At 41.6% G+C, this 24,137-nt stretch overlaps 1 protein-coding gene across 1 annotated transcript in view; it reads left to right on the top strand.

Moving 5' to 3' along the window:
• mysm1 (Myb-like, SWIRM and MPN domains 1) overlaps positions 1 to 24,137 on the top strand; it is a 118,953-nt gene that overhangs the window by 47,895 nt on the left and 46,921 nt on the right. Inside the window, exons 7-16 of the mRNA XM_085982833.1 lie at positions 1,757 to 1,855; positions 3,305 to 4,134; positions 5,613 to 5,743; positions 7,828 to 7,934; positions 9,312 to 9,389; positions 19,350 to 19,438; positions 20,516 to 20,570; positions 20,675 to 20,725; positions 22,815 to 22,889; positions 23,390 to 23,578. Of these exons, the coding sequence (XP_085838959.1) occupies positions 1,757 to 1,855; positions 3,305 to 4,134; positions 5,613 to 5,743; positions 7,828 to 7,934; positions 9,312 to 9,389; positions 19,350 to 19,438; positions 20,516 to 20,570; positions 20,675 to 20,725; positions 22,815 to 22,889; positions 23,390 to 23,578 (1,704 nt within the window). The remainder of the gene's footprint in view (positions 1 to 1,756; positions 1,856 to 3,304; positions 4,135 to 5,612; positions 5,744 to 7,827; positions 7,935 to 9,311; positions 9,390 to 19,349; positions 19,439 to 20,515; positions 20,571 to 20,674; positions 20,726 to 22,814; positions 22,890 to 23,389; positions 23,579 to 24,137) is intronic.

Here is a 24,137-nt window from a genome sequence, read left to right as displayed (position 1 = left end):
TTTAATTGTCAATTTTTGTGTTACCATCTAAAATATCAATTTGAACACAATCTATTACAATTTAATAAATGTAATGGGATGACTGCGCACTATATTGGATCATCAATGTAGTCCATACATTTTTGTAATATTCGCTTTGTCAATTTCAGGTTAGGTTCATAAATCAACTGGAGGTCCGAATCTATCAGTAACTTTATTACTTTAATAACAACAAGTAACATTTAATAGAAAACAAAATACGGTGATTAAGTGTGGGTTTCAAAAGGTTTTTGTCATATAAATGTTAATATGCACTAATCATACTAAAGATTTTACTCCAAATTATATTTAATTTTCAATGCTAATGATGGTCTTAATGACCAATTATCTAGAAAGGTGTTTTTCTGATGTCCCTGCGGGACATGCTGTGCTAAAGTAATGGCAGGACGATACACAGTGATCCTATCAACTCTGACCCCCCAAAGTGTCGATACTGTTATAATGAGTAAATATTGTCAGTGTATTGGAGCAGTCGTTACTAAAAGTAACAGATTTATTGATAATTCAAGCAAGCTATCATTTTCTGGTATCTTGTCTAGTTTGACGCTATTTTAAATCGCTTTATTAATGGTATTTGCATGAGAACAATATTGATGAATCTATTGCATTAATGCAATGTATTAATTTCTGAATTAATAACAGAATGTCAAGCTTTTGACTTGCTCAAAGCATTTTTTTTCTATTTCATTTTTATAACAAACTTCTCTTGTTAACGTTGGAGGCTTTGGTCACATTGATTGAAAATTGTCAATGACCCATGAAAGATAAAAGTAAATTCCTCCTCTAAAATTGCTGCCTACTTAGACCAGGCCTTTACTATTGTTCTTACATTACTCAGGAAATCTGCGGCTTTGCCCCCAAAACAAAATTCCAAATTTCAGATTACTAGAAATGCATAATTTTTTAGTGAAAAATCCATTTTCATCTCGGATCCAGAACATATCTGAGTTGTGCTTAAATTAGAGCGTGAGAGTTGGGATATGTTTTGCTAAAATTGCTTGCAGAGTTCTTTAACTTGAATTTTAAGTGTTTTTATCCATCGGCTTACACATCCAGCAAATACGACTTTGAGTTACAGCCATCAGGGAAATGAAGTGGTGAGTGCAGCCATATTCGAGCTGAAGGTGCAGGTGAGTCACATTAGAGTGGGGACCAGCCTATACTCACACAGGCCACAGACTCTTAACAGTCTGAATTTTTTAGACTGCTCATGGCACAACACAAAAGCATCAACCAAAGCATACTTCAATTTATTATTACAATATGATTTAACCCCATCCTCAGAAGTGTGCCATTCTCCTACGGCAGCTGTGTGTGTTTTCTTCCATTTCCTACATAGCTGTCTTTTGTATAATTTAACATGACTGGCACTAAATTAGGTTGTCAAGTTTGTGCTAGTCATGTCAAATTATAGGCATTTCTATACTGAAAATTCACTTCCAATAGGATCTCTGTTCATTCTGGCCAGAAAAGTTCTTACAGTACCTTTGCAGATGACACAGAGCGAAGGCTTTTATTCCATCAATCCTACCTGGATATGACATTATCCCAGAGTGAAAGGACAGTGTGCTAACCTATTGTGCCATCCTGTCCCTCCTTATTAAAGAATGATGAAAACTGTTGTAGTAGCCTAAGCTCTGTAGTGCAATTTTTGTTGGAAGTGCTTTTACCGGTATATTAAGCATGAGCAATAAAATCAAATTTGTTTTACTTTCAGGCCCAATTTGGTCGAAGGTGGACAAAGATTGCAAAGCTAATTGAATCACGGACAGTGCTGCAAGTGAAAAGTTATGCCAGACAATATTTTAAGAGTAAGGTGAGCTTGGGTAAAGATAATTTTGCTTTTTTACCTCTATTTTTGAGTCCTCCTCTCCTAAAGGTACCGAGTTTTGCTGGGGTACTGTCCCATAAATGTAGCAGCCTGCAGGTACCTCGTTCCCATGACCATTCTTCATGTATGAGTGTAGACACTGAATCTGGGCAGACTTGCAGAATCATGGAGGCATCAAACTGGGCCATATTTGTCCACTTAATAACCGCATACAGGATTGTCGGAACCCTAATTTACTGCTTCTTGCCTGAGACTGGATCCGGTGCAGCCAGTTGTAGCACCCCCAACTGCTGCCACAGCTGAGAGCAATTAGCTTGGCACAAACTGGGCTGGAACTTGCGACTACTGGTGTGTATGACTTATTACCACACTAAACCGTACATTTACCAGTTAAGTTATTGCGGGAGCTCCACAGCCACTATCAGGAAAGTGGTTTTGCAACCAGCATGACCGTGTCAAGTACGAATTTAGATCTTAGTCACTCTTTGTGAAGATGGCACGTATGGCTCCTCTCTATTAGGTTATATCTGGTAGATCTTACCTTTGCTGAAGCATGTATTGACACTTTAAAACAAAGGACTTTTGGGTTTCCCGACCAAACTCCTCCCTCCCGGCTACACAACCCACCCCTGTCAATATCAGGGCCATAAACTCTATATCGGAGATATTCACTAACTTTTTGTTGAGCAGTGTCTTCCTCAGTAGCTGCTTTTGTGGATACTTTGACACATTGCACTACAGAATGATGGGGCATAGGTCTGTGCTACAATTCCCCACCATACGCTCTTGATTTCAAATGTGTCACAGTGGGAAGTTGCCAAGTGGAGGCCAGGTAATACCCCACAGCTGATATGGCCCAGAATGGAGGCCCAGAGATGTACAGAGAAGCAGAGTCACCAGAGTTAAGGGAATGCCAATAATGGCCTTCAGGATCGTTATGAATACCTCTGTTTAATATTAAAGAAAGAAATTTCATAGAACTATATTTAAGGATCTTGCCATCATGTTGTAAGCTAAACGTTATGGGACACTGCTCCCGAGCCCGGTATTTAGTTTCGGAGTCCAAGTCTGCAGCCTGATGGATTCGATTGGCCAATTTGTACGCAAGTCTGCAACCTGATGAAGCAGTGACAATCAAATTTGCCTCAACTACAGTAATTCTTAGACAAATGACATACATGTTTTCCAAAAAGTGAGAGGTTCACATTTCCACAGGGCAAAGAATTGGAATGGGTTAAAGTACAAAGAAACCTAATTATTACTGCAGTGCATTTGTTACCATGATTTTGAGAAAACTGAGTGTATGTAGATTTTAGTTGTACGTGATTATAAGTGCAAGCTGTTGAGCGAGTGGACATTAGTAGAGAGTATTTGTGTAAGAGACTAGAACTTTGTGTCGTTCATGCGAAATTTGTAATTTTAAAAATTCCATAGGCAAAAAATGAAAAACCTGTGGAAGAGGCGAGTATTTGGACTGCCAAAACAACATTTGTTTCTGGAAATGGAGCCAGCCTTTTGAAGATAGGACCAGGGCCCTACAGCACTACATCATCACAAGGTCAGGCTTATCCCACTGTCAATACTGTTAAGATTGAGCATATGTCTGACGATGAAGATGTAGATGTCATGGATGAAACAGATAGTGACAGTGATGGCCTTCAGGAGCAGAAAGGAACAGAAACTCAATCTGATTCAAAGACTGATGAACCCGAGGTGAATACCTATGGTTACAGTGTTTCTGGAGTAGATGAATCTCAGGTTATTTCTCCCACTTCTACTGTGACCTTGCAAAAGGTATCAGACATACAGGAAGTATCCAAGCCCAATGAGACAACTAGTAGTAACACTGATAATGTGAAGTCCATGATTGATGACTGTCAAGAAAATAAAACATCAGTAAAAACAGCCAATGCAGACTTCGTAGGCTACAGCAAGTGTGGACATCCTATGGAGACGACAAATGAAGGATTAGTAGTGCAAATTCCAGATTTTCTAGAGTTTAAGCAATTGGAGGAAAAGGGAGAAATCCAGAATGATATCTGTGCATACAGTTTGCCAGAATCAGTTTGTGGAATGGAAGTGGATGAAGAGAACTGTGATAGCGAAGAAGGAGAGGTACTGAAACCCCCTGCACAAGAAGTAATATTGGACAAAAATATGATCACAGAAGATGAGAAACAAGCTATCCCCGAGTTCTTTGAAGGGCGATCATCAAAAACACCAGAACGTTTTCTGAAAATTCGCAACTATATCCTGGATCAGTGGTAAGAAAAAGCAGTGTTTTAAACTCATTTACAAAATGCTTGACAACATACCCGATAAAGTATTCACATTTTTAAGATGATTGCTTATTTTGTTATCTCTTTGAAGATTCTGCACCTAAATCAAAAGTATAGTTGGAATTTGTTTTTTAATTATTTCACTGTGGATCAGCTGGAATTCTATAGTTCTAAGTATTTAAATAATGTTACTTTGTAGCTTGATCAGAAATGCTTTCCAGATTTCTTGAAACAAATATGCATATTTTGATTTTTTTTTTAAAAAGGTAACTTTGTGGTTCAGTATTATCAGATAGGTACTTATCCATATCCTTCATATCAACTTGGTTGAAAAAAAGAATGGGGAGAAAAAGCTTCCATTTCTGCCATTCTCCACGAGCACACCAGGGTAATGTCAACTGGTGAAATCCACTCTGCAGAACAGTATTCCCATTGGAACATTTTTCTTTGAATCCTCTCTTATTTTTCTCTTAGTTGGTATTTCCTGGGTCATGCACCTGCAGGCAATGTGGTCCAAACCTTTACCAGTCCTGTTCTGAAGCAAGTCAGTAGGCAGTTGGGAGAGTGGCTTGTTGATGTTTTCACCTTCCTTCATCTCCTCCTTCCCGTCTTGCCTACCTGCCTGGCCTCTACTCAGTGCTTCCCCATAGTAACTTTGTGACATGGCAGAGGGGGGGAGAGAGAGAGAGAGAGAGAGAACCTGTCTCCCACCACTGTGTGATACTCAGTATTGTGCTGATGCTGCAGTGCGCTTTGCTGATTTCCCATTCATTTAGTCTTAGTAAACGTCACTCAGTTTTACTGGTTGTATTTACCTGTAGATCTACTTTCTCCTTATGAAAGGTAATTTGATGCACTAAGAATTCAAATAGTAACTATTCTGCCCCCTTTTTAAATAGATCTTTATAAACCTCTCGGGTTCCTCTTGGCCACTACCCAGTGTTCTCTGTCTGAGAGGGCAGGCAGGCCACCTTTGCCCAGATGCTACTGTTTACCCACAGTGCAGCTTAATTTATTTTTAATTTCCCATCTTCAGAGAAGTGGGTCCTGTTTGTTTAGCACCTCCCAGGCAGATCGCCAAAGATTGGGAATGCATATACATCTTGTGAGGAATCAGCAGGTGGGGGAAACCCTTGTTATACCATTCTGTGGACATGTTCCTACCTGGGCCAAACTCCTTTCCCTTCACCCACTCCCCAATTATTTTTGCTACCAGATTGGTACTTGCATTTTTCAGACTTAATTTTCTGGAATAATATAAAATAGAATGTGCCCTCTCTTGTTCATCTGTTTCCATATGAAATATAAGGTTGCAATACTCAAATGTACAACTTGCAGCGGCTAATAATTTATCATATTTGACACGTCTGGCTTTTTTTTAAACACTGTCTCCACTGTCCCAGTAAGTAAGATGCCTGCCCGTTCCAGATTGCAGTATGATGGCTTGTGCTTTGTTCCTACAGGGAGAAGTGTAAACCCAAATACCTGAATAAAACATCAGTGCGTCCAGGGCTGAAAAACTGTGGAGATGTGAATTGCATTGGACGGATACACACATACCTGGAATTAATTGGAGCTATAAATTTTGGCTGTGGTGAGCTTGTCACATGTTTCATTTGGAAGATAAAGATTTTTTTTAAATGCTCAATTTGAATATATTTACTGTCCAATTTTCTTACAGCAATGGGCATTAATCTGTAGAGAAAATCCCACGTGTAAAACAAGCATTATGAGAGCTAGGTTTGATGCCCTTTCTATAACCATTTGGTACCATTTCAATAGTTAAAATTATTTGTTTCTTTCCTCTTGTTAATTTTGTCTTTTCCTTCATTAATTCCATTCCTTTTTTTATACCTTTCCCCTTCTATTACACAGAAAATCCTTCTGTCTGGGTGTCATAACTATCCTATCTGATGTTTCCTTTGGGTGGTGCTGTAACTCCTTTTTAGACGTGTTCCTGCAACTGGTATTGAACTGTGCAGCAATGATGTACTGCAATTCTGCACAATGCACCAAGTGTCAGGCATTGGGTACTACTTTAGAGATTACAAAGGGGACTGGGAAAAATTAAAAACAGCAAATGCTGAAAGTCTGAAATAAAAATAGAAAATGCTGGAAATGTAGAATTGAGCTATGACAAACTGTCAGACCCAAAACATTACCATTATTTTTCTGCTTGATACTGGAAAACAAGGATGTTTCTCCTGTACTAGCCCTCAACATAAAATTGATCCTTGAAACATGGTAGATCACTTTTTACATGGCCACACGATGCAACGGAGCCTCTAATTAGCTGTATGCCCTTGACGGCCTCAGACTGCCTGGTGAGCTGGGCTGGAGTTGCCAAATATAAAGCCATAACTGGCAGCTCCTAGCTATGGGGCTGTTAGTCAATTGAATTGCAAAGCCCTGCTCGTCACAAGACTGACTTAAGTTCTGCAGAGCTTCTCTCTGCTCTTAAAGGTAATTCAAGCAAAAATCCAAAATGCTCACCTAATTTTGCGTGTTGTATTATTCACCCATGACTTTTCTTGTACAATTTAAACTAGTTACGTGACAGTCTTTTCAATTCCTCTCATGCTGTGTTATCAGTTATTACCAGCTGCTTCCTTCATGATTCCAGCAGCTCAGGAATCACCATGTTCCATATAGCATTTGACCACTTTTATCTGCATAAGTCCTTATAACCCTCAATCCTGTTCCTAATTAGATATCTATCAGGCTCATTTTGAAAGTATTAACTGGCACTATAAAAAGGTGTTGCTGAGCATTTATTCAATTTATCTGCTATTCTGTGAGTTGCGGAAGGATTTTTTAAACTAGAGGTTTGATGATTTTATACTAATTCCCTCTAATTGCTCAACTTAAATCTGCTTGTTATTAATATCTATTCCTCTCAGCATGTCCCACCCGAGACTTGCTTCTAACACCTGCGAACCTCAGCTGGTGTTTGGTACGGAGTATCCTGATGAGTTATATTGACAAAATATAGTACTTTTTTTAATGGTTAATAAATCAGAAATTTATACAGTACAATTACTAAATCCTCAGTCAATGGAGTGTCATCAGAAATAGGATCTTCACAGCTAACTGATACACCATCTAAGTGCTCAACAATTACTTCTCCTGTAAATATTTGCTGTTTTTTTTACATCAGTTTCCTTCACCAGTTTTTCTCCCCATCCTTCTCACCTGAAAGAATTGTATCCTTGCTTGGGGTATGGTTCCATGGTACCTTAATACCAAATAACTATTATTCATATATGGAACTTGATAGTGAGTGTTGGCATGCTATTTGACCTTGGGAGCATCTTAGCTGACATTCTCACCTAATATCTAAACTTGTACTTCCAGCATTAGATGGCAATTGGGAATAGGAATCCTGGCCAACATTAATCCCTCCCCTCATTCATTGGCACTGAGCCTAATTAATTTTGTGTGTGTGTGTGTGTCTGTCTGTCTGTCTGTAACATAATACAGCATTATAAGCTGATCCTATTTTACTAGCAATAAAGAGACCCATAGATCTGAAGTGGTAAATTTAAAAATTAATTTTGCTACTTGTTGGCCTTGTCATTGATGTTTCACACTGATCAAAATCTGAGCTTAGCATTAGAGGATTCCACTATATGCTTGATGGGTTCTTGGTAAAATTTACTTAGTCCTTTGCTTCCACAGAACAGGCAGTATATAATCGACCACGACCTGCAGACCGAACACGTAATAAAGAGGAAGGGAAGGACAGCGTACAGACGTACTTGCTTGCTCAAAGATTGCAGTCCATGGTAAGTTGAATATATGTGGTGATTGCAGTACCACATGCAGTGGCCTTCTACACCACTATTGTTAAAATGAAATAGGGTTATAAAATACCTTTTCATAGAATCATAGAATTTTATAGCATTGAAGCTATTCAGTCCATTGCCCCCATGCCCATATAGTACTTGATAATTCCATGGTAAGCTGGATACACTAACCTACTAACCTAGAAAAAGTATAGAGCAAAAAATGTAATTCATGGGTAGTTAGGTAGGTCTAGCATGGAGCAGTAGACTCCTGACCCAAGAGTTATGAGTTTGAACTTGAGATATGTTTTAGCATGGCTGTAGCATCTTGGGTCTTTTCTGACCTGGCCCCTTCCTGTGAAGACTAGAATCGTAGAAATCAGGGATAAAAGGATGCCAATTGGCCCATTGTGCCACTACAAGCTACAGCTATCTGCACTAATCCCATTACCCTGCCCTTTCCCCATATCTTTTACCTTCTTCCTTTTCAAATAGTTATCCAATTAACATTTAAATAAAATCTTTGCCACAATTGTCAGATGTGGTAAAACATTCCATATTGTAAAAGCTTTCTCCATGAAAGTTATTTCTTCTAACTTACCCCTTTGTTGTTCTTGTGATAACCCTGAGTCTGTAAACCTTTGTTACTGATCTGCCAACCAATGGGAAAAAAATGTTATCATCACAAAACCTTTCATAGTTTTGAGAATGTGATTTAGATTTCCCCCTTAATCGTCTCTATTCCAGTGAAAAGAGACACCGTTTTCAAGCCATTGCTCATAACTATAACCTATCATTCCTGTCTTTTCCTCTGCTCCAATACCCTTTCTAGGTATCTCATTATAAGAATTATTAGGAGCAGGCTCGAGGGGACATATGGCCTACTCCTGCTCCTAATTCTTAATGAGATACCTAGAACTGTCCCCAATACTCCTACAGTGGCATAACAAATGTCTTGTACAAATTAAACATTGCTTTCTTCTTTTATATTAAGTAGCACTGTGGATAAAACTCAGAATCCCATTTTTTATGGTCTTTTCTACCCACATTTTGACTTTTAAAGATCTATTTACTTGCACCGCTCGATGTCTCAGTTCCTTAAATCTGAGACCGTACTGTTTAGGATATACCTCTTCTGACTGATCTATTTCTAGTTCCAGCCTGTGCCAAAATATCTAATTGGCAAATTACACAGTCGTGCTCTGTTGTCTCAGCTAAAGGAAAAAGGCTACAGTGGAGATTAAAATCATAGGTTCTGGGAAAGTACATACATAGCCTTAAGCCAGCAGCAAATATTTTTAAAAAAAAATGATTGTTACATGCACAGGTAATGATTTGGATATAATTTTATCTACTGCCAGTTCTTATTTATTGTAGCGTACCAGAAGACGACGTGTGCGAGACCCTTGGGGAAACTGGCGTGATGCAAAGGATCTGGAGGGGCAAACATTTGAGGTACTTAGATAGAAAAGTCTTACATAGAATTATCAGCACATTTGTCTTAAAAAAAATATTTTCCCACCAGAGACTGTGGTGCCCTTTTACATTAATATGGTAGTTATTTACAGTGTACTGTAACAACTATACAAAATCTAAAAATAGATTTACTTACCATAACTGTAAATTGAAGGAGGTAATGAGCTAGTTCAGAGCAAGTATCCAAATCGACCCAAAGTTTAGAGAAATGTATTTAGTATTGAAAACAGAGAATGGTGGTGGAAAATCAGGCAACAAATGGGAGGAGGAAGCTCCATGAACATCCCTTTTACAAAGTGGGTTCTGCTCTAGATAATTTCTCAGATGCAGTGGCATCAGTTGTTCCTGTAAACAGTTTGACATCTTATTTTTATCGATGTTGATTTAAACTGCCCTATATCCAGCTTAACTTGGGGGATATAACAAAAAAATCCCCTTGTGACCAGAACCAGATATTCGTGTCTTTTGCACGTGTACCCTTCTTCAACTCTCTGAAGGCGGAGCGAGCAAACACTTGGTAAGATCAAGCTTGATTTGAATCGCTAAGCTATTTTATTTCAGTGAGTGAACATACAGAGCAACAATTATGATCAGATTCACTTAGTTGAATCAGTAGAGCCTGGCTTTGCATAGTATTACAAAAATCATGAAAATGTCACACTTCTTATTAGGGCTTTGGTCCCTAATAACATCCCGGCTGCTGTGCTGAAAAGCGATACACCACATTAACTGGCCCCTAGTCAAGCTATTTCAGTGCAGTTATGAAATTAGTGTGTACTTGACAATTTGGAAAATTATCCATGTATGTCCTATCCACAAAAAGCAGAATAAATCTAACTCGACCAATTACCTGCCTCCTATCATCAGCAAAGTGATAGAAGATTTAATCAGTAGTGCCATCAGATGACACCTACTCACCAATAAACTGTTCGCTGAAACTCAGTTTGGCTTCTGCCAGAACCACTCAGCTCCTGATCTTGTCACAACCATGATCCAAACAAAAATGCTAGAGCTGAATGCCTGAGGAGAGGTGAGAGTAGCTGCCCTCAACATCAAGGCAGTGTTCGACTAAGTATGGCATCGAGGAGCCCCAGCAGAACTAGGATCAGTGGAACCATCCAGTAGCTAGACTCAAACCAGACAGACACAAAGATGGTTGTGATTGTCGGAGGCCAATCATCGCTGCCCAGGACATTGGCACTGCAGTTCCTCTGGGCACTGTACTTGGCCTAACAATCTTTAGCTGCTTCATCAATGAACTTCCTTGTCATAAGGTTAGGAGTGAGGCTGTTTGCTGATGATTCTATGGTGTTGCGCTCCATTCATAGAGTCATAGAGTTTTACAGCACAGAAAGAGGCCCTTCGGCCCATCGTGTCTGCGCCGCCCATCCATCCCTGAATCCCTCACAATTCCTCTGATATGGAGCAGTCCATAGCAGCCTACAGCACAACCTGGACAACATCTAGGCTTGGGCTGACAAGTGACAGGTAAGATTCATGCCTCACACAAGTGTTGGGTAATGTCTGCTTCCAACAAGAAAAGGCCCAACCACCTCCCCCTGGGCCTTCAGTGGCACCACCATCGCTAAATCCCCTACCATTGACCAGATGCTTAACTAGCCCAGCCACATCAACACCATTGCTACAAAAGCAGGGAAAAGGCCGGGTTCTTTTACCCCTCTGTGAAGCGCAGAGTTTATGATGAATGCTCGGGAAAAATAAAACTAGTAACTTGTAACGATTGAAGCAGGAACTGCAATTTAAATGCAATATTTAAGATCGTGATAATCTGATGTTTGAACCAATGTATAAATAAAAACAGGCAGAAGGAGCATTTTCAAGGGGAATCCTTTTGAATTTCAAACCTGGCTTATCTTGGTTCATGTTACCTGTGTATGTTCTAGATTCATTGGGCTGGATTTTCTCAGCCCCGAGGAGACGGGTATGGAGGTGGGACTGCCGGGAAAGTTGCAGAATTTGGGGGCGGATGGCAAACCCGCCCCCAACCCGCCTCCGTGCTCTCTTGCTAGGAGGCGGGAAGCCGCCCGACCCCGGGTCCCGCCTCCTTGAAGGCGGGAAGGGATTAAAGCCTATTAACTGCCTGTTAACAGGCAGAAAATAGGATTATCCCTATTTTTGGCGCTGAAGTGCGGGCTTCCCGACCTGGGGGAACCCCGCCAGAGTGCAGGAGGCGAAGAGGATGTCTGCGGGGATCGGAGGGGGTCTGAAAGTGCAATGTAGTGGTGAGTGATGGGTGCAAGTGTGGAGTGGTAAGTATGTGAGGTGAGTGTAAAGTGTTAGAAAATGTTACCTTACCTTTGTTTCTCCCTACAGCCTTCAGCTGCTGTGGAGCCGTAGTCCCCAACATCTCCATTGTAGCGATCACAGACTGGCTGTTGGATCCTCCGACCCAACAGCCAGCTGATTTCTGCAAAGTTGAAAGGTTTGATGAGTCCTGAACACAAGCACTCATCAAACTACACAGAATGTCAGTGTTTGTAAGCTTCACAGAGCTGTCAGACAATGACATTTCTTCTTTCAAAAGTTCTTGACAGATGACACGTCATACGTTGACGTGTCATCTGTCACCGACTTCCCCCTAATTGGCCTGCTGAGCCCGCTGGGCGGGCTTAACAAGGTCAATCAGGGAAAAATCCTGCTGGTTGGCCAGAAGCTGATGGAGGCGGGATTGAAAGCCGGCAAGCAGCAGTCCCGCCTCCAAAAGCTTCCCATTGAGAAAATCCAGCCCATTGTCATTGCAGGTTGATGATGCCTAAATGAGCTCTCTTTCTAAATCCACCCTGGAGATTTTCTGTCATTCAAGAGTTTTTGCAAGTTTGCCTAGTTCCTGGTATTTTGATCCACATAAATCTGATGATGAAGCTGAAGGAGTTTGTAAGGGTGATTTGTAGATTGGGAGGGCTAGGGAGAAGCAAGCCTGGATTTGAAAGCTGGAAATGCAAGTTAGATCGATCAGCAAATTGAAATTATTAGTGTGGTAAATATGAACTAAATGTGAAAGTTTAATGCTTTTGTTTCAAGAATATTTACTAAATCAGCCCCTAATTTATTCAGTAAATAACAAGGCAATCCAATCGGGATTCAGTAACGTGAATATTAAGTACGAAGCGTGCGCAATCTTGGAGATTGTGGGCTGGATTTTCATTGAGGAGTCGGGTAAGAGGCGGGACTACAAATTTCGGGGTTGTAGTCCCGCCTCCATTGAGTTCCAGCCAACCCACGTGATTTAGACTTGATTGACCTTGTTGAGCCCGCCCAGCGGGCTCAGCAGGCCAATTAAGGGCCACCCGGCAATAGGTGACATCACAGATTGAAATTTCATCTGTCAAGACCTTTTGACAGATGAAATATCAGTGTTTGACAGCTGTTTGAAGCTGTCAAACACTGACAATCTGTACTCCAGGTTAATTCCATGATTTAGCGATCTCCCCGGAACGGAAAGCAGAGGCTGCAGATTTTGACAGCTGGCAGCCATTCTGCTTTCTGTGCCGGTGAGATGAGGGACTCCCGAGACCTGAAGGAAGGGAGGCTGTAAAGGTAAGTAAAGGTTAGTAGAACTACTTTAAGCACTTTACACAGACCAAACACGCTTACCTCTGCACTCATGCACCCATCACTCACCTGAACACCGGACATCTCGGCTCCACCAAGCCCTTCATCCTGACGGACCGCCTCGCTAACTTGCCTGATTTGGAGCCGTCGGGAATCCCACATTTCCACAATGAAAATAGGGATTAGGCTAAAAACTGCCTATTAACTACCTGTTAACAGGCAGTTAATTGGCACTAACCCCGTTCCCGCCTCGGGGTGGCGGGTCCCAGTGCGGGGCGGGTACCCGCATCCTTTGAAACTGGCATGGAGGCGGGTTGGAGGCTGGATGGGGTCGGGACCCCCGATTTCGGGATTTTAAACCCCCACACGCCTCCAATCCCGACTCCACGGCCCAATGAAAATCCTGCCCAGAGTGTTCATCTGAACCTCTTGATTCAATTGCTGTTGACTTATTTGATGTGTGTTTTAGTCTTTATGCAGTCTCAGGTGATTTAGGAACATGTCTCCCACAGCGTTACCAGGTTATTTTCATGAGTGAAATAATCATATCTTCACTGAGCAGTATACTGTAATAGTCTTCAGATGTAGGGGGGGGGGAAAGTTCACAAAGTTTTCTTTTGGTGAGGGTAAAGCTCCTTTTATTCAAATTTACTTTATGTCCTTTCGCGTACTACACACTGTCCATTGCCAGGCCTCCATCAGTGGTACTCTGAAATGGTATATGATAGCTGCTGGGCTGACTGTCTCTCCCATTTTAACTTCCTTTCCTGTGGAAGAATGCCCAGCAACTGCTCAACATTTTCTCCAGTAACCTGTAACCTCATGGCCCATCACATCCCTCACTCTACCATTACCATCAAGCCAGGGGACCAACCCTGGTTCAATAAGGAGTGTAGAAGAGCATGCCAGGAGCAGCACCAGACATTCCTAAAAATGAGGTGCCAACCTGGGAAGCTGCAACACAGCACTACATGCATGTTAAAAAGCAGAAGCAGCATGTTATCAACAGGGCTAAGTGATCCCACAATCAACGGATCAGATCAAAGCTCTGCAGTCCTGCCACATCCGGTTGTGAATGGTAATGGACCATTAAACAACTAATGAGAGGAGGAGGCTCCAAAATATCCCCATCCTCAATGATGGTGGAGCCCAGCACGTGAGTGCAAAAGACAAGGCTGAAGCGTTTGCAACCATCTTCAGCCAGAAGTGCTGAGTGGATGATCTATATCGACCTCCTCCTGAGGTCCCCACCATCACAGAAGCTAGTCTTCAGCCAATTCGATTCACTCCATGTGGTATCAAGAAACAGCTGAGCGCACTGGATACAGCAAAGGCTATGGGCCCCGACAACATCCCAGCTGTCGTGCTGAAGATTTGTACTCGAGAACTAGCCGCGCTTCTAGCCAAGCTGTTCCAGTACAGCTACAACACTGGCATCTATCCGACAATGTGGAAAACTGCCCAGGTATGTCCTGTCCACAAAAAGCAAGACAAATCCAATCCAGCCAATTACCGCCCCATCAGTCTACTCTCAATCATCAGCAAAGCGATGGAAGGTGCCATCGACAGTGCTATCAAGCGGCACTTACCAATAACCTGCTCACTGATGGCCAGTTTGGATTCCGCCAAGACCACTTGGCTCCCGACTTCATTACAGCCTTGGTCCAAACATGGACAAAGTAGCTGAATTCCAGAGGTAAGGTGAGAGTGACTGCCCTTGACATCAAGGCAGCATTTGAGCGAGTGTAGTATCAAGGAGCCCTAATAAGAACATAAGAACATAAGAAATAGGAGCAGGAGTAGGCCAATCGGCCCCTCGAGCCTGCTCCACCATTCAATAAGATCATGGCTGATCTGATCCTAACCTCAAATCTTCTATCACTCTGCATCCACCCGAACCCATGTGATCTCCCGGGAGAGGCGAAAAACCAGATAAAGACCCAATGGCCAATTTGGGAGAAAAAAATCTGGGAAATTCCTCTCCGACCCATCTAGGCGATCGAAATTCTTCCAGGAGATCACTCTGTCCCTATATTTTCTACAGTACTTACCTTCTGTAAAGGCGATCTCCACCCCAGCCAGGAACAGGAATAAAACCATCTCCTGAAATCTAACAGAATTAGAACACAGTGGGAGCAGAACAAGGCTACACGGCCCCTGGGCCCGCTCCACTACCCACAGGGCCATGACCATTCCGAACCCAGACTCATGTCCAATTTCCTGCCCGCTCCCCGTAACCCTTTACTTCTAGGAAACTATCTATTTCTGTTTTAAATTTATTTAATGATGTAGCTTCCACAGCTTTCTGGGGCAGCAAATTCCACAAACCTACCACCCTCTGAGTGAAGAAGTTTCTCCTCATCTCAGTTTTGAATGAGCAGCCCCTTATTTTAAGACTATGCCCCCTAGTTCTAGTTTCACCCATCATTGGGAACATCCTCACCGCATCCACCCGATCAAGCCCCTTCACAATCTTATATGTTTCAATAAGATCGCCTCTCATTCTTCTGAACTCCAATGAGTAGAGTCCCAATCTACTCAGCCTCTCCTCATATGACCACCCCCTCATCCCTGGGATTAACCGAGTGAACCTTCTTTGTACTGACTCGAGAGCAAGTATGTCTTTTCTTAAGTATGGACACCAAAACTGTATGCAGTATTCCAGGTGCGGCCTCACCAATACCTTGTACAACTGCAGCAATACCTCCCTGTTTTTATATTCCAACCCCCTAGCAATAAAAGCCAACATTCCATTGGCCTTCTTGATCACTTGCTGCACCTGCATACTAACTTTTTGAGTTTCGTGCACCAGGACCCCCAGATCCCTTTGTACTACAGTACTTTCCAGTTTCTTGCCATTAAGATAATAACTTGCTCTATGATTTTTCCTGCCAAAGTGCATAACCTCACACTTTCCAGTATTGTATTCCATCTGCCAAATCTCTGCCCACTTACTTAGCCTGTCTATGTCCCTTTGCAGGTTTTTTATGTCCTCCTCACTCACTACTTTCCGTCCCATCTTTGTATCATCTGCAAACTTTGATATGTTACACTCGGTCCCCTCCTCCAAATCGTTAATGTAGATTGTAAAGAGTTGGGGACCCAGCACTGACCCCTGCGGAACACCACTAGTTACTGGTTGCCAATCTGAGAACGAACCATTTATCCCAACTCTCTGCTTTCTGTTAGAGAGCCAATCCTCCACCCATGCCAGAATATTACCCCCAATCCCGTGATTTTTTATCTTGAGCAATAATCTTTTGTGTGGCACCTTGTCAAATGCCTTTTGGAAGTCTAAATACACTACGTCCACTGGTTCCCCTTTATCCACCCTGTATGTTACTTCCTCAAAAAACTCAAGCAAATTTGTTAAACATGACTTCCCCTTCATGAAACCATGCTGAGTTTGCCCTATTAAATTATGTTTATCCAAATGTCCCGTTACTGTCTCCTTAATAATGGACTCTAACATTTTACCAACCACAGATGTTAGGCTAACAGGTCTATAGTTTCCAGCCTTCTGCCTACTACCCTTTTTAAATAATGGTGTTACATTAGCAGTTTTCCAATCTGCCGGGACCTTTGCTGAGTCCAGTGAGTTTTGGAAAATTATTACCAATGCATCCACAATCCCTACCGCTACTTCCCTCAAGACCCTGGGATGCAAGCCATCAGGTCCAGGGGATTTATCCGCCTTGAGTCCCATTATTTTACCAAGTACCACTTCCTTAGTGATTTTAATTGTATTTAGTTCCTCCCCCCCTAGAGCCCCCTGTTTGTCCAGTGTTGGGATATTCTTAGTGTCCTCTACTGTAAAGACTGATACAAAATAATTGTTCAGTGTTTTTGCCATCTCCATGTTTCCCACCATTAATTTCCCGGTCTCATCCTCTAAGGGACCAACATTTACTTTAGCCACCCTTTTTCTTTTTATATAACTATAGAAACTTTTACTGTCTGTTTTTATATTTTTTGCTAATTTACTTTCATAATCTATCTTCCCTTTCTTAATCAATCTTTTTGTTATTTTTTGCTGTCTTTTAAAGACTTCCCAATCTTCCATCCTCCCACTAGATTTGGCTACCTTATATGCCCTTGCTTTTAGTCGGATACTATCCTTAATTACTTTACTTAGCCACGGATGGCTATCTTTTCTTTTACACCCTTTTTTCCTCAGTGGAATATATTTTTCTTGGAAGTTGTAAAATAACTCCTTAAATGTACACCACTGGTCATGTACCGTCTTACCCTTTAATCTATTTTCCCAGTCCACTCTAATTAATTCCGCTCTCATACCTTCATAGTCTCCTTTATTCAAGCTCAGCACGCTTGTTTGAGATCCAACCTTCTCACCCTCTAATTGAATATGGAACTCAACCATGTTATGGTCACTCATTCCAAGGGGATCCTTTACTAGGACATTTTTAATTAATCCTGTCTCATTACACAGGACCAAATCTAAGGTTGCTTGCCCCCTGGTCGGTTCAGTTACATACTGCTCAAGAAACCCATCCCTAATACACTCAATGAACTCTTCCTCAAGGCTGCTCTGCCCAATTTGATTTGTCCAGTTAATATGATAATTAAAATCCCCCATAATTATAGCTGTTCCCTTATTACAAGCCTCAACTATTTCCTGATTAATACTCCGTCCAACAGAGTTGCAACTGTTCGGAGGCCTATAGACTACACCCACTAGTGTTTTTTTCCCCTTATTATTCCTTACCTCCACCCAAACTGTTTCACTATCCTGCTCCTTTGACCCAATATCATTTCTCTGTATTATAGTGATTCCTTCCTTTATTAACATAGCCACCCCACCTCCTCTCCCTTCCTGCCTGTCCTTCCTGATTGTTAAATAACCTGGTATGTTTAATTCCCAGTCATGGTCACCCTGCAGCCATGTTTCTGTAATGAAGTCAACGGGAATCGGGGAGGGAAACTCTCCGCTGGCTGGAGTCATACCTAGCACAAAGGAAGATGGTTGTGGTGGTTGGAGGTCAATTATCACAGCCCCAGGACATCGCTGCAGGAGTTCCTCAGGGCAGTGTCCTAGGCCCAACCATCAACAGCTGCTTCATCAATGACCTTCAATCCAACATAAGGCCAGAAATGGAGATGTTTGCTGATGAATGCACAGTGTTCAGTGCCATTCACAACTCCTCAGATAATGAAGCAGTCCATGCCCACATGCAACAAGACCTGGACGACGTTCAGGCTTGGGCTGATAAGTGCCAAGTAACATTCGTGCCACACAATGACTATCTCCAACAAGCGAGTGTCTAACCACTGCCCCTTGACATTCAACGGCATTACCATCGCCGAATCCCCCACCACCAACATCCTCAGATAATGAAGCAGTACATGCCTGCATGCAGCAAGACCTGGATGGCATTCAGGCTTGGGCTGATAAGTGGCAAGTAACATTCGTGCCACACAAGTGCCAGGCAATGACTATCTCCAACAAGCGAGAGTCCAACCACCGCCCCTTGACATTCAACGACATAACCATCGCCGAATCCCGCACCATCAACATCCTGGGGGGTCATCATGGACCGGAAACATAACTGGACCAGCCACATAAATACTGTGGCAACAAGAGCAGGTCAAAGGCTGGATATTCTGCGGCGAGTGTCTCACCTCCTGACTCCCCAAAGCCTTTCCACCATCTACAAGGCACAAGTAAGGAGTGTGATGGAATATTCTCCACTTGGCTGGATGAGTGCAGCTCCAACAATACTCAAGAAGCTCAACACGATCCAGGACAAAGCAGCCCGCTTGATTGGCACCCCATCCACCATCTTAAACATTCACTCCCTCCACCACCGGCGTACCATGGCTGCAGCGTGTACCATCTACAAGATGCACTGCAGCAACTCGCCAAGGCTTCTTCGGCAGCCCCTCCCAAACCTGTGTCCACCTAGAAGGACAAGGGCAGCAGGCGCATGGGAACACCGCCACCTGCAAATTCCCCTCCAAGTCACACACCATCCTGACTTGGAAATATATCGCCGATCCTTCATCGTCGCTGGGTCAAAATCCTGGAACTCCCTCCCTAACAGCACTGTGGGAGTACCTTCACCACAAGGACTGCAGCGGTTCAAGAAGGAAGCTCACCACCACCATCTCAAGGTCAATTAGGGATGGGCAATAAATGCTGGCCTTGACAGCGATGCCCACATCCCATGAATGAATAAAAAAAACCCAACCAAGATCCGCGTGTAGGGAACTCGGGTCACCAACCAACATCCCATATGTTGGCCATTGGTGCTTGCAGCTCCCCACTGGGCTGCCTGTCAAACTACTAACATCTAACATCAGCAGATATCATTGGATAACTTTGAATATCTTTTGTGAATTTTTTAGCATCTCACAGCAGAAGAACTGGCCAGGAGGCACGAGGAAGAGTTGAACAAACCTCCAAAACCAGCAAGAGGCCCACGCCAGTCGAAGAGGTATAAACTCTTCAAGCACTGCAGTTGACTTTTTATTTAATTGCATCACTGAGAAATTGATTTGAGACAAACTGATCATAATATTTGCTTTTTACGTTAATGCCTTTGGGTTCCACCTATGTTGATGAGTAGGGATGTGCCGCATCCTAAGGTTAATCTTAATTAGCTATGTGTGTTGCTAGTTGTAGAGGATAGAGGTCACTCCAGGTCTCTTCCAGGATATTTTTGCTATATTAATATTTTCAAGGCATGTGGAAGCAAAAACTCCATAATCGCTCAAAATTATTTTTGGTGTTTCCTTGTAAGTTGGGAAGAAGATTTCTAGGGTTGCGAGTGGCTTTGTGACTGGGATCCAGTTGTCCTGGTCAGTTAGGAAATTTTTTAAAGTCTTATAAGACTCTCATAGGTGTGGTGGAGACTTAAAATTTGGAAGGATTTTCCATTTTTAACCACAGCATACAACTACCTTTCCTGGGATCAAAGCAAAGCTATATGCAATCATATCAGGTGCATGAATTTTTGTTTATAAACAATTTTGTGCCAGAAAATTGTAGCTGCATTTGAAATGAAACAATATAAGTTGAGCGTCCATGGAGGATGTGGGGCCACAGAAGCAGGACTGCTCCTCCGGGTTGCCGAGAATAATGTGGGCTGCTGCCCCAGGCTTCCCCTCTCCCCATGATTGCAACCCCGCCCCCCCCCCCCCCCCCCCCCCGGGAATCTACCTTTTTCCCAGACCAGAGTCGGCAAGCTGCATCGGGATGATCATTTGGGGTGTGCAGCTGTCCGCATTTATGTTAATGAGACCGAGCCCTTTAGCTGGCCGGGCCTCCCACATGAGGGATTGGGCAGCCGGCCAGCCCACTCCACCAATTGGCTGCTTCATATTTACAATCCACCCTAGTATCTGTTAAGTTTTCCCTTTGACTAATATACAGGAAGCCAGAACTTTTTAAAGCAGTGTAGACACAAACTGCTGATCAAATCCGGGCTTTTATTTAAATGTTGCTTTCCCTCCCGTTGTTCATGTTCATGTCTTCAGTGATCTGATTATTTTGCCTCATTCTCTCTCCTTAGCTCTCTTGACCCTTTCCAACTGATCCCATGCCACTGCTTCAGTGAAGAGAAACCGGTATGAGTTTTATCTGTCATCTTCAGATAAAGATGATGCTTCTAGTTTGTTGTTTATTTTTAAAATTCTTGTATACCTGTTGGTAAATGGCATTTTCATTTCAGGAGCCATTTCAGGTGAAGGTATCTGCGGAGGCATTGCTGGTGATGGATATGGTAAGCAAAAAGGGCAGTTATTTTAATCATTTTGGACTGATTTTTTTTCACCTTGTAGTGCACGTATACATTGCTGTTAACTTGTGACATTATGTAACATTGTAATGGAAATTATATTGCACAGATAATCTTAGCATTATTACCACAAGTGCTTAATAAATTCAACAGGTCTTCGAAAAACTTAATTATGTTAAAAATGTAAAAATAAACAAATGTCAGTATCCTAAAATTCAGTGTAATGCAAAATAAATCCTCAAATCTTAATTATATTTTTTTAAGCTGCAATATTTGTAAAAATGCTTTTAATGTGTTAAATTTCAGCCCGTCTACTATAATTAATGGAAAACCTGGGGTGTAAATTGTGTTGTGGTGGAAAAAAAATACCATAAAGTAATACCTTAAAAATTGAAGGCAAAAGTTCAATGTGTATCATCTTAATATACAAAATATAATACAGGTATTTCATTAAGCAATGCATTTTGTGAACCAAAATAAAGTACAAAACTCTTTAAAAATCAAATTGTAAGTATGTAAAGTGCATGGGAGCGAAGCACATGTTGTTAAATGTGCATTAAGCAACTTGATCCTCTCAGCAACACTTCAAATATGTTCCTCTTCAAAATTAGTGCCAAATGTTAATGGTGCCTGTGAGTAGATTGTGTTGTTGAATGTAACAGCCAGTGACTGTGTATCTGTTCTCAGTAGAAGAGATACAGCAAGATTTCAGTATAGAAAAAGGTATCTTACAAAAGACCTTACAGAGACTTTATACTGTAAACTAATTCTGGCTATGGGAGCTCTTTGTTAGATTCAAAATACACTCATTAAAATGGCACGTTGATTTCAATGGCAGACTACTTGGTGCACAATTCAGTTGAGTCCACTTTTAACTGGTAAAATCAAAGCGCGTTGCTCCAGCATGCAATTGTTTGGTGAAAATAAGGAGATGGGAAGCTAACATGGAACAAATATATATACATAACACTTCAAATTACATAAATTGCATTATAAATACCATCTGTAACAGAACTTGCTTGATTTTCCTTCCATTGAAATGAACGGACTCTGTGATCTTCCCATCGCATTTTCCTTTCTGTGCTTTTCCCAGGTGATGCTTAACGTCTAGGCGGTTAAGATGAAAATCTACCCCTTTGTTTCTTGTAATTAGTGTGACAAATTCACTGTTGAGAAAAAAGCAAATGATGTAAACAACTCCCCCCCCCCCCCCACCCCCCCAATGGTCTACTGCAGTCCTAAAAGGGTTACGTGTAAATTGGACTCCTAAATATTGCAAATGACACCTAATTTGTGCATATGTTGGCTAGTGTGGAGCATAAACACTGGCAAAGACCAGTTGGGCTGAGAAGCCTGTTTCTATGCTATAGACTCTTTTTAGGCTGATTCATTGGGTAAAGGATTCTTAAGATGTAAATTGAGTCACAAAGTTATTCAGATAATAATGCAAACAGACAGCCTCTTCTGAAAATGTAAATCAGAGTCAAATCCAGGTTGGCTTGTTCCATGCAAAATGTATTATGTAATCCTTCAAATATATGTTGTGCATTGGGCTTTTTGTATTGAATCTTCTACAGGGTTTTAAAAAATAATTTTGTTACGATCTTGTAGCAACCCCCAACCCCACCCCTCTCAGATTTTGTGTTCTTTTAAGTTTTGCTTCTTCCCATTTAAAGCAGTATTGAGCTTAAGACAATCTTGTGATTAACAAGAAGTAATTAATTCTCCACTCATGCCCCTTATCTCGCCTCAGAGATGTGTATTGTGTATGAATTTGTAATGTGAGGATTTGCATGCACAAGCCTGTGGCTTGCAATTCCATGTAGTGACTTATTAGACCACTAACATTCAGGAAAGCCTCTACAAAAAATGCTTGTTTGTGGAAGAGTGAGTGCACACTAAATAAAAGAAAATTCTACTGGGATTACTATGTAATTGTATCAGTTATACATTACCGGCACAATACTTCTGCAACTTGGTTTAACAACAATATTGTAGGTGCATGTTAATTTGTTGATCTAATGTATTTTCTGTATGTTGTTAGAAGTAATAATCTTATTTACTCTATATTTAGCATGCCCATGTATCCATGGCAGAAGTGATTGGTCTGTTAGGTGGGCGATATTCCTCAGGAAAAAGAGTATTAGAGGTAAGCATAATTTTGGATTAGATTTTAACTTCCCCTGTTTTCCCTCTCCCCTTCCCTTCATTGCCAGGGAAATAAGTTAGGTGTTCAGCAGTGTTTCCCCTAAGCCAATCGCGAGGTCCCGTGCAGGCTGCTCACCAGCTCCTGCTGCTGGAAGTGATACTGTGCAGCAAATTTAAAGGGACAATTCGAGGGAACATTGGCGTTCAGGGTCTTTTAATTTAGTGCATTATTTTACAACAGTATTAACAGAGTTGTAAAAGACCATTAAAATTGGCAGAAGAAACTGAATGGATGCATTTCATAATGCATCTGTTCAAAATTTGAGTAACCAAATGTGTGGCGAATGAATGAAAAATACTTAACTGATGGCTGAAATAGAAATGTTAAAGTAACGGAGCTTGATAGCGACAGGGAAACACTGTGCTGATGATGGGAAAATTATTTTGACATCTTTGTGAAAAATGGTCTAAGTAAAGTAAGAGATTATTTCCTGTTTACAGATCTGTGTTGCAGAGCCATGTAACAGCCTAAGCACAGGATTACAGTGTGAGATGGACCCAGTGTCACAAACGCAGGCATCAGAAGCTCTAGCTGGAAGAGGGTACAGCATTGTTGGATGGTACCATTCACATCCTGCATTTGATCCTAATCCATCCTTAAGGGACATTGACACCCAGGCTAAATACCAGGTACAAACTCAGCAAAGGTCCAGAATTTTAAAAAAGTACCACCCATGCCTCAAAGATTTAACAAGAAACAGTTTAAGTACATTTTTCATGTATGTTCAGCTACTGGCTATGAAGATATAATTATGCAATGAGTTCTCATTTGTCTTTAATGGGCATCATAACATAAACCTATGTTTCTCAGGTTTAGCAATTCAGTAACTCTATACTCAAAAAGTAGGAGAAGCAATAATTAGAATGTACTGAATTTAGTAAGTTGCCAAATGTCTGAGTACACACTTCCCCACTCCACAGTTTAATGACACAGTATTTTGATGGATTTTTTGGGGATTCTGTTCAGTTATAAGAAAAGAATTTCACCATCCAACAGTATTACTATGTAATTAGCTAATAAGGTATTCTGAAATGTGACCAGAGTTGGAAGCACTGCTAGTTTTTCCTTCTGCTCCATTAGGTAGACAGCTCAAGCTAGATTTTCAAATGAAGTGACACTTGGGGAGTTGGCACAGCTCCCGCAGATCACTTCCGCCATTCTGGCACTTTCAGGGCAGGTATTATTATA

Source organism: Somniosus microcephalus, chromosome 3, assembly GCF_052327205.1.
Source record: "Somniosus microcephalus isolate GS21.2 chromosome 3, FLI_Smic_1.0, whole genome shotgun sequence".
Classification (NCBI taxonomy): Eukaryota; Metazoa; Chordata; class Chondrichthyes; order Squaliformes; family Somniosidae; genus Somniosus; species Somniosus microcephalus.
The sequence above is the reverse complement of the archived record's forward strand: the minus strand, read 5'-3'. Positions and strand labels throughout refer to the sequence as shown.